This window comes from Ochlerotatus camptorhynchus, unplaced genomic scaffold (genome assembly GCF_037179485.1).
Source record: "Ochlerotatus camptorhynchus isolate MF236.1 unplaced genomic scaffold, CSIRO-AGI_Acam_v1.1 ptg000036l, whole genome shotgun sequence".
Lineage (NCBI taxonomy): Eukaryota > Metazoa > Arthropoda > Insecta > Diptera > Culicidae > Ochlerotatus > Ochlerotatus camptorhynchus.
In genome coordinates this window covers 651,220-669,810 of record NW_027040527.1, presented here as the reverse complement: position 1 = coordinate 669,810, position 18,591 = coordinate 651,220, and the positions used below count along the sequence as shown (strand labels likewise).

The 18,591-nt window shown below is 39.4% G+C and overlaps 1 protein-coding gene across 2 annotated transcripts in view; it reads left to right on the top strand.

Moving 5' to 3' along the window:
• The window catches only part of LOC135710422 (transmembrane protein 65), a 620,863-nt gene that overhangs the window by 30,275 nt on the left and 571,997 nt on the right, over positions 1–18,591 (top strand). The window contains exon 2 of one of the 2 annotated variants that reach the window (XM_065232997.1): positions 17,244–17,372. The exons of the other annotated variant lie outside the window; for it this stretch is intronic. Coding sequence (XP_065089069.1) covers positions 17,244–17,372 — 129 coding nt within the window. The remainder of the gene's footprint in view (positions 1–17,243; positions 17,373–18,591) is intronic. 2 annotated transcript variants of the gene reach the window in all.

Sequence of the window (18,591 nt, the reverse complement as noted above, 5' to 3'; positions counted from 1 at the left end):
TGCGGAGCGGTTTGTTGGGAAGTATCCACAAGCAGTCGACGCCATCATCAAATGGCACTACGTAGATGACATGCTGGTGAGCGTAAGCACGGAAAAGAAAGCTGTGCATTTAGCTAACCAAGTCAAGTACGTCCACTCCCAAGGCAGATTCGAGATCCGCAACTGGATAAGTAATTCCCCAGCGGTTCTGAAGTCACTGGGAAAAGATGACGCGAAGGTAAAGAATCTCCCTTAGCTCAGTCGGTAAAGGCGCAGCTACAAAGCAAGACCATGCTGGAGGTGGCTGCGTTCAATTCCCGGTCCGGTCTAGGAATTTTTCGGGTTGGAAAATTTCTCGACTTCCTTGCTTAAGTAACAAATCTAGAGCTGCTTGGCTATATTCCAAATTTATAAAGGCTTTATTGCAGCTGCAACCATTACCTACAGCTTTATGACGGTCATATACAATGCAAGTAATGAAACATTCTTATAGCTATCTACAAAACCCCTATAAAGCTAATTAAAAAACCAACTGATGCTTATGCTATTTTCACTTATGAAAGGTTTTATGATTGCTTTGAAGTATACAAAAAAGTAATATAAATTGCCCTTATAAAACCAAAAAAATAATCCTTTCGTTGCTTTATAAATAAGCGCAATAAAACTAGTTGGCCATGAAACAGTTATTTTAAAACAATTATAAGCATTCAGTTGCGACTTGTCAGAAATGTAAATAGGTGGTTTATTTTTACAACATAGAAAAGAATCAAAACTTTCCGGTACTTCCAAGCGGAGCGCAAAGAAAATCAACAAAATTGTTAGCATGAGCATGAAAACATTTCGTGTATACGTCTCGCTCGCATATACATAGGGTGAGACGGTCGAATCTTGGTCGAAATGGTGACATTCCTTGGGCAAAAAGGTTGAAATCACGCATAACTTTTCATAAAGGTTAATGTACCATTCAAAACTTTTTTAAATGTTTGTAAAATTCATCGGTTGCACCCGTAGAATAGGAATATACATTTGCCCTCAAATAAAAAAATGAATTCAAGCTGAACATTGCATTAGGTTCTAAGCAATATTGACAGATTCGCTTCGTCAACTTTCTCTTTGCATTCCCACGGTCATGTAAAGACATTCCCAGGTATTTTCAGCACATAAATCGATAAAAGAAGCTTTTATCTAGCATCCAATACGACAAACACATCAAGAAACGGTTCTGTGAATAAGTTATCAACGAAAGAGAAAGTCGACGAAGAGAATCGATCAATGTTACTTAGGACCTAATGCAAAGTTCAGCTTGAATTTCTCTTGTAAAAAGAAAATAGTTCTCGTAATACAGTCAGGAATCTTTATTGCCGGATTCCTTATTGCCGGTATCTCTTATTGCCGGATCCTTATTGCCGGGCTATCCGCGAATAAGGATACCCACAGCTTATGGGATTTTCACTAATGGGGGCTGTAGTGGATTATCTCATTTGTTTCAATACATAAAGCTATACTGTCTTCGACAAAGTTGCTGTACTGGGTTAGACCAACAAGCCTGTGCCATTGAATTCAGGTTAAATTGGGAACTACGCCGCTAGAGGCGCTTCACTTTTATGTTACTTATGACGGGCGCTATAATATATGGATCATATTTCCAACATTGAATATTTCGTGATCCTGACCATATAGAAAGTTACTGTCTTCAGCAAAGTTGCTCAGGTGACCAAGTCCTTTCGGATGGTGGCCATATTAGTTCAGAACTCTCTCACTACGCAGCGCTAGTGTGCATGTGCAATTCCTATATAAACTGTATCTCGAGAGCCTGGCCATATAGAAAGTTGCTGTTTTCAGCAAAGTTAGGCAGGTGATCAAGTCCTTTTGGATGGTGGCCATATTAGTTCAGAACTCTCTCACTACGCAGCGCTAGTGTGCAAGTAAATTTCCTGTATAAGCTGTATCTCGAGAACCTGGCCATATAGAAGGCTACTGTCTTCAGCAAAGTTGTTCAGGTGACTAAGTCCTTCTGGATGATCGTCATATTATTTCAGAACTCTCACACTACGCGGCGCTAGTGTACACATGAACTTCCTTAATATGTAATGTCTCCAAAGCTTGTCCATATAAGATGTTGCTGTGTAATGTTAGAACAGGAACCGGATAAGGGATGACGTGTAGAGGCCGGAAATCGATGTCAGATGCCATTTTGGAATCCAAGATGGCGGCCATCGGTTCAAGAAAAACTGTCAAATACCCAACAACATGGGTATTTTCGGATAGGAGATGGCGTGTAGAGACCGGAAATCGATGTCAGATGCCATTTTGTAATCCAAGATGGCGACCATAGGTTCAAGAAAAACTGTCAAATACCCTAAAATATGGATATTTTTGGAAGGAGACGACGTGTAGAGGCCGGAAATAGATGCCAGACGACATTTTGGGATCCAAGATGGTGGCCATCGGATCAAGAAAAACTGTCAAATACTCTACAATATGAGTATTTCCGGGAAGGAAACGACGTGTAGAGGCCGGAAATCGATGCCAGATGCCATTTTGAAATCCAAGATGGCGGCCATCGGTTTTAAGAAAAACTGTCAAATATACTACAATGTGGGAATTTCCGAAAATGGACGACGTGTAAAGGCCAGATATAGATTCCAGACGCTATTTTGGAATCCAATATGGCGGCAACATGTTTTCCATGGTCATTATAGCCGATCGAACTCCAGACGAAACTAGAACCGCACTACCGTTCATACTGGTGACAAATCTCTGATGAGACAACGAAACCTTGCCCCCAAGCTCCTCCCCTGATCCTATCCTTCGACAATGTACCTCTCTTACCTCGAGTAAGCCACGAGTATTCGGCGCAACTCCTACTAGACATAGAATTAAGTGAATGTTGTTACAAACAAAGAACAATGAACTATCGGCTCCGTAAAGCTAACGTGATTGAGCCTTCCAAATATACGAACTAGTTAAAAAAAAACATGTTTTCCATATATAAGGCTTACCAAGAATATTGCGTATAATTTATTGTGTATAGCGTATCACTGAGCAAGATCGCAACATAACGTGGAAAATTCCTCAAAACAATAAAACGCTTTTTATTGTTTTGTTTTTTTCTATCGTAAACTACAGATTTATTCCTGGACCCCTCTACAGTGAATATGGTTGATATTTTCATCCACCACCTGGTGCGCAGAAATCGAGTTAAAACTAAATCAACTATCCGAGGTCGAAAGTTTCTGCACATTGGACAGCAATGTTGAACGGAGTGCAAAAATGCACGATTTGCCAAAGGAAGTCGAGACCCATCTCACGGTGTGAAAGACCGAGAGTGAGTAGAATGCATAAAACATGACAGCGCTGGTTGGTTCTTTGTTATCGAAAGAGAAAATAAAATGTGGAATAAATCTGTAGCTTACGATAGAAAAAACAAAACAAATCAAAGCATTTTATTGTTTTGCGGAATTTTCCACGTTATGTTGCGATCTTGCTCAATGATACGCTATACACAATAAATTATACGCAATATGCTTGGTAAGCCTTATTTATGGAAAACATGTTGCCGCCATATTGGATTCCAAAATAGCGTCTGGAATGTATATCTGACCTTTACACGTCGTTTCTTTTCGGAAATTCCCACATTGTAGGATATTTGACAGTTTTTCTTAAAACCGATGGCCGCCATCTTGGTTTTTAAAATGGCGTCTGGTATCGGTTTCCGGCCTCTACACGTCCGGAAATACCCATATTGTAGGGTATTTGACAGTTTTTCTTGACCCGATGGTAGCCATCTTGGATTCCAAAATGACGTCTGGCATCGATTTCTGGCCTCTACACGTCGTTCCCTCTCTGGAAATACCCGTATTATAGGGTATTTGACAGTTTTTCTTGACCCGATGGCCGCCATCTTGGATTCCAAAATGACGTCTGGCAACGATTTCCGGCCTCTACACGTCTTCCCCTTTCCAAAAATATCCATATTGTACGGTATTTGACAGTTTTTCTTGAACCGATGGCCGCCATCTTGGATTCCAAAATGTCATCTGACATCGATTTCCGGTTCCTGTTCTCACATTGCACAGCAACATCTTATATGGACAAGTTTTGGAGTCATAACATATTAAGGAAGTTCATGTGCACACTAGCGCCGCGTAGTGTGAGAGTTCTGAAATAATATGACCATCATCCGAAAGGACTTAGTCACCTGAACAACTTTGCTCAAAACAGTAACCTTCTATAGGGCCAGGTGCTCGAGATACAGCTTATACAGGAAATTCACTTGCACACTAGCGCTGCGTAGTGAGAGAGTTCTGAACTAATAAGGCCACCATTCAAAAGGACTTGATCACCTGCACAACTTTGCTGAAAACAGCAACTTTCTATATGGCCAGGCTCTCGAGATACAGTTTATATAGGAATTGCACATGCACACTAGCGCTGCGTAGTGAGAGAGTTCTGAACTAATAAGGCCACTATTCAAAAGAACTTGATCACCTGCACAACTTTGCTGAAAACAGCAACTTTCTATATGGCCAGGCTCTCGAGATACAGTTTATATAGGAATTGCACATGCACACTAGCGCTGCGTAGTGAGAGAGTTCTGAACTTATATGGCCACCATCCAAAAGGACTTGATCACCTGCACAACTTTGCTGAAAACAGCAACTTTCTATATGGCCAGGCTCTCGAGATACAGTTTATATAGGAATTTCACATGCACACTAGCGCTGCGTAGTGAGAGAAATCAGAACTAATATGGCCACCATCCGAAAGGATTTGGTCACCTAAACAACTTTGCTGAAGACAGTAACTTTCTATATTGTCAGGATCACGAAATATTCTATGTTGGAAATATGATCCATATATTATAGCGCCCGTCATAAGTAACATAAAAGTGAAGCGCCTCTAGCGGCGTAGTTCCCAATTTAACCTGAATCCAATGGCACAGGCTTGTTGGTCTAACCCAGTACAGCAACTTTGTCGAAGACAGTATAGCTTTATGTATTGAAACAAATGAGATAATCCACTACAGCCCCCATTAGTGAAAATCCCATAAGCTGTGGGTATCCTTATTCGCGGTTCCTTATTCACGCCCCCGTTACCCCGGCAATAAGGATTCCTGACTGTAAAATCATGCATTATGCTTTTCTGTTCTGCTTTCATCCTATGCACACTGGGCCAGGAATGTAACCTAGCGGATCAAAATTAATAACTCCGAAACGAAGCATTTCCGCGACTTGGTGTCTTGGGAAAAATTTCTCGTCATAATAAGGACTATCTATTGACATAAACAAATAGTTCAAAACTCTTCCGCAAAGATGGTGTTACAATCTAACTTCTTTCTCTGACGTTTTGGAAACTTGATGGCTTCCGCAAAGTTGTTTATCTTGACAAAATGAACAGCTCTTTCAAAGACGTAAAATTTCCACTGTCTACTGGTTCCAAGTTATATGGAGTTAAAGAAAAAAATGTCGAAAATATGTTTTTTTTCTGTTTCGGTTTTTTTTTGCTTACAGTTTTATAATGTTATATTTTTCTCTTATGCAAATACATTAAATAAATAGCTTTTGTGAAGAAACATACTGGATTAAGCTTCAAATTTCAAAGACATTGTTGAAAAAAAGAGAAAAAAACACAATTTTTGAACATTAATATCTCCTAAAGCGCAGAAAATCGCAACCTGACATTTTCAGCAAAAAATAAGCAATACTCGATAAACAAAATATCAAAATTTGAGAGAGGTATATTTTGGTGTTTTGTAGATATCTTCATTTTAATGGAACATTATTTTTTTTCTATAACTTTTTTAATAAATTGAAATGGCGTTTTGAAGACTTGACGACTTTGGCAAAATTGTTTATCTTGATAAAATAAACAACTCTTCTTAAGACGTTAAAACTTCACAGCCTACTGTTTTCGAGGTATATTCATTTAAACAATATATTTAAAATTAAAACACTCATATTCACATTTTTTCTGTAATTTCACATAACTCGAAAACAGTAGGCTGTGAAGTTTTAACGTATTTAGAAAAGTTGTTTATTTTATCAAGATAACTAACTTTGACAAAGTCGTGAAGTCTTCGAAACACAAATTCAATGCATTAAAAAAAGCTATTTCTTAAGCTCTCAAATTTGGATATTTTGTTTATCGAGTATTGCTTAATTTTTGCTGAAAATGTCAGGTTGCGATTTTTTGCGCTTTGGGAGATATTAATGTTCAAAAATTGTGTTTTTTTCTCGTTTTTTCAACAATATCTTTGAAATATGAAGCTTAATCCAGTATGTTTCTTCACAAAAGCTATTTATTTAATGTATTTGCATAAGAGAATAATAAAACATTATAAAGCTGTAAGCAAAAAAACCGAAACAGAAAAAAAAACCATATATTTATTCAACATTTTTTTCTTTAACTCCATAAAACTTGGAACCAGTAGACAGTGGAAATTTACGTCTTTGAAATAGCTGTTTATTTTGTCAAGATAAACAACTTTGCCCAAAACATCAAGTCTCCAAAACGTCAGAGAAAGAAGTTAGATTGTGGCACCATCTTTGCGGAAGAGTTTTGAACTATTTGTTTATGTCAATAGATGGTCCTTATTATGACGAGAAATTTTGCCGAAGACACCAAGTCGCGGAAATGCTTCGTTTCGGAGTTATTAATTTTGATCCGCTATGTTGAATTCCTGACCCAGTGTGCAATGTAAGCATTAGACATTTTAAGAAATTGCGCTTGGTGTTTTTCTTGCCTGCTGTCCTCTGTCGCCATATTGTCATTATGAAAATGCCATTAGCCTTGGAATAAAATCCAAGAAATTTCAATAAAATAATGGCTAAATAAGAGATCCGAAATGATTTCCAGTGTGCATTGGTATGAATTTATGTATTGAGATCAATTTTCTGTAAAATTAAGGTAATTCCATCAAATTCATTTGATTTCCGAAACAATCTTTTTTGTTAACTTGAATTATTTTGGAGGCGCATTTATTTAACGCTCATATTATCTCATATACACGATAACATTTCAAGCGCATATGTTTTGGAACTTATAAAAAGTCATATATTTTCTTTAAAATTTTCACTAATGTCGCCATGAAACAAAATTGATGACATGGTGATCTTGACACCAACACTCAAACCTATTTTTACCGCTAAAGATTTCCATTTGGAAAAAAAGTTTCAGCAGAACAGAACAACAACAAGCTAATTTATGGCGGTTGCTTTGAAGCCAATATAAAATTAAATTGGCTTTATAACTGATTTTCACCAAAGCGTAATAAAACTGCTTGGATACAATATTACTCTTATAGAGGCAATGAGAACCTTTTGTAGAGTATGAGGCTTCCTGACAAAAGGTTTTAAGACAGCTTTATTGTGATTCTCAAACATGCTTTATAAACCTTATCAAGAGTGGTCCACTAAGCTGTATGACGATCTTATAGCGGTTATCAAAAGGTTGTGCTGGAGCTATTAATTTTATTGGCGGTTTTATGAAATTGATCTCAATAACCACTAATAGAGTGCAATAAAACAAGAAATGCTACTTGGGTGGGCATAGAAATATGATTGGACTTGCTACACAATTATACCAATGCAAAAATGGTACAGGCATCGAAAGCTCTCAATTAATAACTGTGGAAGTGCATCTAGAACACTAAGTTGAGAGCACGCAATAAGCTAATATGCCATACGCAATAAGCTTGAAATGCGAGGAAGAAGAAGAAGAAGGTAAAGAATCTGGACCTGACGGCAGAAGTGGCAACGGAAAAAGTGCTAGCATTGTAGTGGTGCACTGATAAGGATACGTTCACGTTCAAGGTAGGATGAACTCGCTACGACGAAGCGGTGCTGGAAAGGCAACGACGTCCCACGAAGCGCGAAGTACTGAGGGTGCTCATGTCAATATTCGATCCTCTTGGTTTGATTGACCACTTTCTCATCTATCTGAAGGTCATACTGCAGGAAATATGGCGCTCAGGAGCCCAATGGGATGAGGAGATTAACGACGAATTGTTTTCGAAGTGGCAAACCTGGTTGCGTGTGGTACCTGAAGTCGAAAGCGTACAAATACCTCGATGTTATCACGTTCAGGAGTTCCCCGACCGCGTAACAGAGCTGCACACTTTTGTCGACGCCAGTGAAAATGGGTTCGCTGCCGTTTCGTATCTTCGATTCTCCGACGGCAAAGAGGTGGAATGTACTCTCGTGGCAGCAAAATCCCGAGTCGCTCCTTTGAAATTTCAGTCGATCCCCAGGCTGGCGCTGCAAACCACAAACCATCGCAGAATCCTTGACCATCAGAGTAACACGACGCTGCTGGTGGACCGATTCCCGAGATGTACTGTGTTGGATTAACTCGGACCACCGTAGGCTCACACCGTTCGTTGCGCACCGAGTTAGTGAGCTCCTCGATACTACGGAAGCAACTGAGTGGCGCTGGCCGCTGGGTACCAACGAAGGAAAATGTTGCAGACGACGCCACAAAGTGGCAGGGGCGACCGGACTTGAGTGTTGGTAGCAGGTGGTAGCAGCAAACGAAAGTGAACAAGTCAACGCAAGAAGAACTGCGATCCCATCTAGTCGCACACGTCTTGACAGCGTTGCAGGTGCTATGCGTTACCGATTATTCCAGCTGGAAACGTCTAAGGCTTGTACTCGAAAAAATGCACCATTTTTATCCGTGTGTAACTTTTTTATGCGTGGGTAAAAATTGATGAAAATCTGGGTATAACTAGTTTGGAGTGAATTGTTTACATGTGCAAAATTTCATAACAATCGGTTCAGTGGTTATTGAGATGTCATCGAAACAAGAAGAAAATCGCCGGAGAATTTTGCGCGCCGTCATGGAAAATCCGACTGCGACCATGAGATGGATCGGAAGACAACTGGGAATCACCCATACAACTGTGTCTCGGGTGGTAAAATCCTTTAAGGAGTCCCAGACGACCGAGCGGCCGAGAGTGGTTAACGAAACCGATGTGTGTGGTTATGGATGACGAAATCTACATCAAGGCAGACGCAAAGCAGATACCGGGGCTGGAGTTCTACGTTGCCAAATCACGGTTTGATGTTCCGGAAGACATAAGGAAGAAGAAAGTGGACAAATTCGCCAAAAAATACTTGCTCTGGCAGGCCATATGCCAATGCGGTAAACCGAGTAAACCGTACATCACAATGAGTACCATCAACAGCGAAATTTACCGCACAGAGTGCCTCCAGAAGCGTCTGTTGCCCTTCCTGCGGTCCCACGGAGGCGTGACATTATGTTGGCTGGACCTGGCATCATGCCATTACGCGCGATCGACGTTGGATTGGTACAGAGGCAATAACGTTGTTTTTGTACCAAAAACCGGCAACCCCCCAAATTCACCAGAGATTCGTCCGGTGGAAAGATTTTGGGCCATAATGAAGGCCAAAGTTCGAAAATTGTTCAAGGTGTTTGAGAACGAGCTGGAGTTGAAGAAAGAATGGATGAAAGTGACCAAAAAGGTCGGCTCCACCATTGCACAAAATGGGAAAGGTGCAGGCTTTCAGCGATGGAAAGGAAATTGTATAAAGTTATTATGCCGAAACATAATCCATATGTATTAGTTCATTCCCTGAAAGTTTCAAGAAAATCCGACTTAAAATAAATTTTTGGCGAACACTTTTGTCTGGTGCATTTTTTTCGAGTACAGGCCTTAGTCAACGTAGTCGGACTCCTCTTCCGTTTCCTGACCAACTGTCGCCGTAGGATCATGCATCAATCTAGTCGCACTGGTCCACTGTATATTAAGGAGATACGTGCAGCCGAAGAGAGTGTTATACGCCAAGCCCAACGGAATTCTTTCGCTGAGGAGATTGCTACCATATTTCAAGGAAAGCCGTTACCACGAAGCAGCCCGCTGTTCAAATCGTCTCCGTTTATCGACGATAGCGGGATCTTGCGTATGTGCGGACGGACATCTTGCTGCCGCTTCATCACCGACGAAGCGAAGAACCCGTTAATTTTACCCCGTGACCACCACGTGACCACATTGATCATTACCCACTATCATGTTAAATACCACCACCGCAACCAAGAAACCGTAGTCCACGAGCTGCCAGCGTTGTAAAAACGATCGAGCTGTGCCGAGTTCTCCGATTATGGCTGACCTTCCTGAGGCAAGATTAGCAGCGCATTCTAGACCATTCACCCACGTAGGAAACGACTACTTCGGTCCCATGGAGGTCACTGTTGGCAGAAAGGTTGAAAAACACTTGCATGATCACGCGAGCAATGTACGTACATTGAAGTCGCACACTCTCTCAGTACGGATTCATGCGTAATGGCCATCCGCAATCTGATTGCCCACCGCGGAGTTCCACGCTACATATACTGCGACTGCGGAACCAACTTTGTAGGCACAAACAATGAACTAGGTCGGGTGGTACGAGAGTTCGATCATGAAGCGATCATGAAGGAGTTCGCCAACTCCGAAACTACCGGTTCCTTTAATCCACCGCCCATGGGTGGGAGCTGGGAGCGCCTGATCTGCAGTGTGAAGACCAGCCTCAAGTCTCTAAGCTTGCCTCGACGTCCGTCGGACGAAGTATTGCGCACCGCATTAGCCGAGATCGAGAACACACTGAACTCGAGACCACTTACGCATGTTCCGATCGAAGACAACGCCCCTAATTACATTCTTCTGGGAAGCTCAAACGGAGCCAAACCGCTCACCACACTTGATGACAGCGGCGCCGTAGTGCGTCAGTGTTGGCGTGCTTCGCAAATCATCGCCCAAGTGGAGACGTTGGGTAGCTGAGTACCTACCGGAGATTACGCTTAGGACTAAATGCAGGGCTGTTACAACAGGCGTGGATTTCGCATTTTTTGCGGATTTGTCGCGGATATGAACTTTCAGTCGCGAAAACCGGGGAACCAATGATGTCGCGAAAATCGCAAAGGAACTGATCTGTTGTCATCAATTTTGTTGTTCATTTGGCTCTCATTTTTTTAAAGGTTCAAACCAAACACCCTGCAAATAATCGAGAAATGATCTCAATTCCATATGTCACACCGGATTTACACGGAAATTCCTTGAGGTCTGTCCAATGTGAAACATTTTCCCTTTTTTCAATATGAACATAGCATTTTTCGTTGTTAAATCATAAACGTATATATGTGAGTAATTGCCATGTATACCGGATATTCTAGGTTCTCCAAATCGTCCTGGAGTTCAGTTGATTTATTCTACTATATCAACCAAGACTGCAATAATGTACATATCAAGAGCAAATTTTCATTTTGCCGTAAGTAACATTCGCACCAATCCGAGAAAAATAAAGTTTTGTTTTGATGACCGAAAAGTTATTCCTATTTTCTATTAAACTCGTATAATCTCATAGTGATAGCAGTGTTTAACATATATAGCAGGGTTCTAATCATACAAATGCAATTCGCTAGCTTTCATGTTAAAAAATACTGGTTTTTAAGTCAAAAGCTATTATACATCGTTTGGTGGCCCCTATTGTTACTTAAGTCAAAGTGTATTTACCAGGATATTCGGGAGAATTATCAATTACGTCTCCTCCTTCATCATTTTAGGACCACCGAAATCATCTTAGCAACAAACAGTTCGATTTATTCACTTTAATAATGAGAAAGCGAAACGACGAACGTACACTTTTCACGGGTTTCTCAGCGCTGTTACTTAAGTCAAACGGCATCTCCATAGAAATCGGGTGACTTAAGTAACATCGAAAACTATTTTGATCGGAAGGTGATTACGTCAAAAAGTAATTTGACTGGTAGATAAATTTAAAAATGGGATGTGATCCTATATTCGGACAGAATATAGTGTAATAGCAGGAGCATCGATTGACACTGATAGCTCGACTTTGTTTACCTTTGTTACTTTCGACGTAATGAAAATTTGCTCTTGATATGTAGTATCGATATACAGTGATGTCCCGATTTTGTCAGCCCCATGTTGCATTTAGGGCGGACAAAATCGGGACACTGACAAAATCGGTACATTTTTTGGCAATTTTTTTTTAGCTTTTTCCATTTTATTCAAAGTGTTGTCAGAATGAATTTGGAGTTGTGACAGAACATGGACCCTGGGGGCTGCAGGGTGACCCTCTGAAAATTCCGGATAGTCGTAAAAGAGGTCAATTCATGAAGCCGGTCCTAGAGTTTCACAATATTTTTTTCGATAGCACTTCTTGATGTGTTGTAATAATTAATTTTAAGTGGTGGACATCGAGGGTCAAAGTGTGATCCTCCAAAAGAACCGGAACAACCGTTAAAGTGGTCAATTCATGAGGGTGATCTTAGTTTTTTTTTAATGCGAATGTAGATGCGTTGTAAGAATGATTTTAGAGTCGTCCGGAGGTGAATCAGCCTCAGACTGAAAGCCCCCCATTATAAAAGAAAACCTAACCATTTAGAGTCGTGACCCGAACAAGGATCCTGGGGCCACAGTGTGACCCTTCGGAAGATCTAGAACGACCGTAAAAGTGGCCAATTCATAAAACTGGGATTAGAGCTTCGCAGTTTTTTCGAAAGCAATTATTGATGTATTATCAGAGTGAATTTCAAATTGTGGCTGGGAAATAGACCTTGACGACTACAGTATGTTCTTCCGGGATATTTGGAACGAACGTAGAAATGGTTTGTTCATAAAACCGGTCCGAGAGCTTCACAGAACCCCCCCCCCCTCCCCCGCATATTGCATATTGCATTCATATCTCCGAATTAATTCTGAAAATACATCAACAAGTGCTTTCGAAAAAATCTTGGGCTTTCAGACCAGCTCTACGGTTTTTCCGGATCTCGTGACCTCAAGGGTTCATATTCCAGTCACAATTTCGAATGTTTTCCGGTAACACATCCGAGATCAACCAGTCATCGGCTAAAAATCTCGTAAATAAAGATTTTTTAGAAATCTGGTAACACTTTAAAAGGTGTTTAAAAAACCGTAAAGCACTTGGATCAAATTTGTGGGTTGACCTTTTTACGCTTGATTTGGACCTTAAGGGGAAGCTTACCACCGCCTGCGAAAAAATTACATTTTTTTAAGAAAATGTTTCATCATTTAAATAAATGGGTGAAATACGTAAAAACAGACCTAACGTTTTTATTTTTTTATCTATTTTTTTAAATGATGAAAAAGAAAAAAAAATTTTGTACTTAAGAATCATAGGAAAAAAAAACTGATTTTCTTGGATTTTTGATATCTTTTTCCAATATTTGTAGAAAAATGAAAACGTGCCAAAACAAACATTGTATTTTCGCGGTGGTTAGCTTCGTGCTAAGGAAGAAAACCTTGAGGTCTCAACTTGCCATATTCCTGTTACAACTTGATTGAAATTCATTCTCACAACACATCAACAAGTGATTTTGAAATAAAACCGCGAAGCTCTGAGACCAATTTAATGAATTGACCACTTTTACGGTTGTTTCGGATCTTCCAGAGAGTCACCCTGTGGTGTTCAGAGTTAAAATTCCGAAAATAATTCTCGAACAGTGTCACTATTGAGTCTAGAAATCAATAAAATACCATCACCGAGTGTAGAAAACAGTTCACCTCAAACGAAACTAATTGAATCCGGCAGGCTGACAAAATCGGGTCAAAAAGCTGACAAAATCCGGGGTAGATAAAATCGGAGGTGGACAAAATTGGGGGCTGACAAAATCGGGTCACCACTGTATGTCCAAACGGATTCAAAGTATCTATGTGGATTGTACCCGACGTATTGCTACGTATACAAGATGTTATAGGTTCTGAAATCATTCTGGAGATCAGATTTTTTTTCTTATAGATCACCCAAGACTAATTCAATATCTGCATTTTGTAGTGTCTATGCGGATCATGCCAACCTATTTCCGTGTATGCCAAATTTTCTAGGATTTCAAAATCGATATTTCGATACTACAGATATTATCCTAGTCTTTGTTGATCTAGTAAAACAAATCATCTGAACTGCAGGACGATATGGAGAACCTAGATCATCTGGTGTACGTGGAAATAATTAAACATTATCCATATACACACTATAAATCTGTTTGGACATATTTCGATACTACAGACTTTATCCCAGTCATGGTTGATCTAGTAAGATAAATCATCTGAACTCCAGAACGATTTTGAGAACTTAAAACATCTGGTATACATGATAATAGTCCATGCATGATCCACATAGACACTGTGCATCTGTCTGGAAATATTTCGATACTAAAGACTTTGTCCTAATCTAGGTTGATCTAGTAGATCAAATTAACTGAACTCCAAGACGATGTTAACAACCATATATACAATTCGATTATGATTTGACAACGAAAAGTGCTAGGTTCATATTAGAAATAAATAAAAAAATATCGTGAAATTGTCTCACCATTAGACAGACGTGTGGGAATATTCGTGTAAATACACAACCGCAACGTGACCAACAAGTGTGACTTATAAAACTCTGATAATTTCTCGATTATGTGCAGGGTGTTTGGTTTGAATCGGTTAAAAAAAAAAGAAAACTATAACCAAATTTACTAAATTTAGGACAGCAAAATAAGTCCGAGACGCAAAGGTTAATTTTTAAGAAAATTTGCATTTCAAATGAAAATAATGCTTCATCAAATCTAGGCCGGTATTATTCAATAGAATCTCATAATGTAAAGGTGTTTTGTTATGTTCACTAATTACTCAGAATTTATACTATACATGAATAACTGAAGATGGTACAATGTTATTTAAAAAATCATAGAGTACAAACGATACTCATTTAGCTCAGTCGGTAAAGACGCAGCTACAAAGCAAGTCCAAGCTGGAGGCGACTGAGTTCGATTCCCGCCCGGTCTATTCATTTTTCGGGTTGGAAAATTTCTCTACTTCCTTGCACATAGGATGGTACAGTCATAGAAAGCTCTCAATTAAAATGTGAAAGTACTTCAAAGAACACTAAGTTGAGAGCAGGCAAAAATCTAATATGCTATAAGCAATAAACTTGAAATGCCATGAAGTAGTATACAAATGCTATTTTAGCCAATGAAAACAGTTTTTGTCGCGGATTAGTGTTTGAAGTCGCGGCTTTCTTTTGAGAAATCGCGGATTTCGCGGATCAAATTTAGGAAATCTTGTAACTGCCCTGCAAAAGGTACGCTTCCAGTACGCTACCGGTTAAAATCGGCGACGTAGTCGTCATAGTGGACCCGAACCACCCTCGCAACTGTTGACCCAAAGGAGGTGGGTACCGTAAAACGGGGTATCTTTGATAATGCGGGTAACTTTGATAGTATAATATAAAGATTAAATTTTCTCACTGCGCTTTTTCCAAATTAGAAAAATTGGTTCCATATTGTAGCTTAGGGTATTTCCGTTGATATCGTATATAGTTTTTATATAGTAGGGGAAATGACGGCTTCGGCATGACAGACTATTTTCGGCAACCCAAATTGAAACACTATTTTCACTGGATTTTCTTACGAAAACACTTCGCTGAATGCATGCAAACGATTCTTTATGCTTTCAGCTTCAATTTGACTATATTTTTACCACTGAGAAAAAGCAATCTAGCTAGGTTTTCTTGAAATGCAACACACGCACTACAAATTGTAGCTGATTTCGAGGTGCCGATAATAGAACAGCAGATTTATATGCAGTTCAAATGGAACGGTTGCCGAAGAAAAACTGGTTGCCGACAATACTCGCTCTCACTAGAGAAGATTGAAGCTTTGTAAAAGCGTTTCAAAACAGTTTTTGACTATTCTTTCGACTGAAATTGTTAGAGCAGCTGGCAGCAAAAGATTGTCAACAAACCAATACTGCATATGTGTGCGTTCCATAGAGAAAAAGGCTATAGATAGACGCTGCTTAGGTTGCCGAGAATACGTAAATTCCCCTATGTGTAACATATTTTACAAACATACTAAAAAAAACAACTTTCGTGTTTTCGCCTGTTTGAAAAAGCACTCAAACCATCACTTATGAAATGTATTTCTGATAGAGCCATAACAAATTCAATGTTGTATTCTTATTACTTGTGAGGTTTTCTGATTATATACTCATTCAAAGTTTTATATTTTAAGAACTAAATTTTTTGAGTTTCACCCCTTTTTTTCTACATTCATCGAGCATTATCAAAGTAACTTCAAATCAAAATACTGAAGTTCGGTCAACAAAACTAAAAAAATGGTGTAAATGCTTTAATTTCCGTTGAATATAACTCTTGGATACTCAGTACTTGTTTTAAAAATATAAAATTTGAAAAACATTAATTCCTGTAAAAAATATTTAGAATATACTTTAAAAAACTATCAATGTTACCCCGTTTTACGGTACACGAACGTTCTTCGTAAAATTTAAATGGATGTCTTCATTTGGCTTCCACACATGCCTTTATCCCTTTAGGTATATTGATCGACGATCGATGTTCGTTTTTCTACAGACATCTGCAGATAATTTTCAAATGATTCAAGAATGTTTGTATACTACAAATTGTAGTAAATTTTGAAGCTCAACATACCATATGATTGTACCTCGAACAGTTCGGATTAACATTTTCAACATCCTAGCGATACATACCGCACAATTTTCAATCTTGTAAAACTTGATTACTGCACTACGATATGGGCTTGGCTTCATTGTGGCATTACTCACCAACAGATTCGCACTTTGCACGTTTCTTAACAATGAACCAAGTCCCAAAATGACACATGTGTACTGAATTTATCATCGGACAAATACGAGTGGTACACTGAGACAAAAGAGGTGGGTATTTTTCCCCACCCTGTAGGAAGCTCTCATGTTTTTTTAAATAATTATTTCGTTTGGTAATCTTCTTCAAAGCGAAAGATATAAAACCTTTTTTAATCTAGCTACGGAAACTCTCCACGCTGCTCTGCAAGATCGGAAGAAAGGAAAGACTGTGCTAAACTTTAAACGGTTAGCCCAAATCGACATCAACCAGGTATCAGATTTCCAAATTACCCAATTAGTTAACGTTTCGATCCTTCTTGGTAAACCCTAAATTACACCCCCACCTCCCCCCGCTAATCTCTTTGAAATCTCCTCCACTGCGTCCCACTGCGAATAGGTTGTTCCAACGGCGACGGGCATTTTCAGATACATTACATGTAACATTTAAGGATAGTGTGTAAACTTGCTCTCTTTAAGTTAATGGCATTTGCAATTCTTTCTGACATTTCCTATTTTCTGCTCGCATGATTCCCGCACCAACCTGCACCGTCGTGACACACAAACACACCATACACAACCACCACACCACTACAAATGCTTCATCAACGTTCAGGACAGTTGGCGGCAACAGTGTGGCGAAGTAGATTCGGACGGCCGGCGAAGCTGAAGCCGGTTCTCGGGGACGTTGATCCGACCGGTTCCTACTGTGCGGTACCGGAAGATTGGCTGCAGAAAAAGTTCGGTAGGGAGCGGTCTGTACTTAGTTTTATTAGGTTTTATTAGTTTCCCGTTTGTTGGTTGAGTTTTTGACACGCTCTTCATTTCTGGTGATTGCGATAAGGTTCACGGTGCTGGGTGCTTATTGACGCGTACTAACTTTAGCCTAATTAACCATTTAATTTGTTTTGTGTTGTTTATATGTTAAGCCGATTTTATTCGACCGGAATAATCCAGTAGCATTGACTAACTCGACTTATCATACATTTGCATATATATAAAGCATGATTAATCCGAAAAATGAATCAAAGTGTAGATAGGATTATTAGTATGCAGCCTGCACTGAGCTGTGTGATTGCCGTCAATATCTATCGTTTAATAATCGCACACTTGCTGCTGTCTGGAACATAGGAAATGCAATTACGTCATGACATATGCAGAAAATATCACATCGGTTCCGTATGGAGTTGGCAAACGGTTCGTAAGTTTCAGTATACGTGTGAATGATTTGGCTGTGAATATGGTTATTTTTGGTGATAGAACTGAGTGCAATATTTTTGACGCGCATTTGATGACAACTTCTTCATCCATTCTACCAGTAGGTACGTGACCTAAATATTTCGTACAATTTCATATAGGCAGCCACAGTAACAACAGTAATTATCCTAGCGTATACCACAATTAATCACAATAATTGATGTATCACAGAAGGTCGAAAGAACAAAAGGTCGAAGACATAATGTCGAAAGGTCAAAAAACAAATTGGGATCCTTGCTATATGGGAGGGTTTTGTCTTGGACAAATAGTCAAGAACCTTTGGTTGGTGCACAGAAGTTCCGAATTTTCTATGTGTGCATGTGAATTTCCTGAATATGCTATACAGTAATGACCCGATTTGATCAGCCCCTCCACGTATCATACTTTTATCGTTAAATAATTTCAAATAACCGTAATTCCAAATCTTTCTAATTCATCGCCAATGCTTAAGGAATACTTTGATGCAATAAGACTACTGAAAAATCGCATGAGTTTTTTTTTAAATATTATTTATTTGTCTTCGGCAAATTTGTCCAGTAAGTCTAAGTCTTTTGATTGGTGGACAGAAGTTCGGAATTTTCTCGCTACGTGGTGCTAGTGTGCAAGTGAATTTCCTAAATATGCTATATCTTGAGATCTAATCCATATAGAAGGGAGCTAGTGTTCAAGTGAATTTCCCGAATATGCTATATCTTGGGATCAAGGCC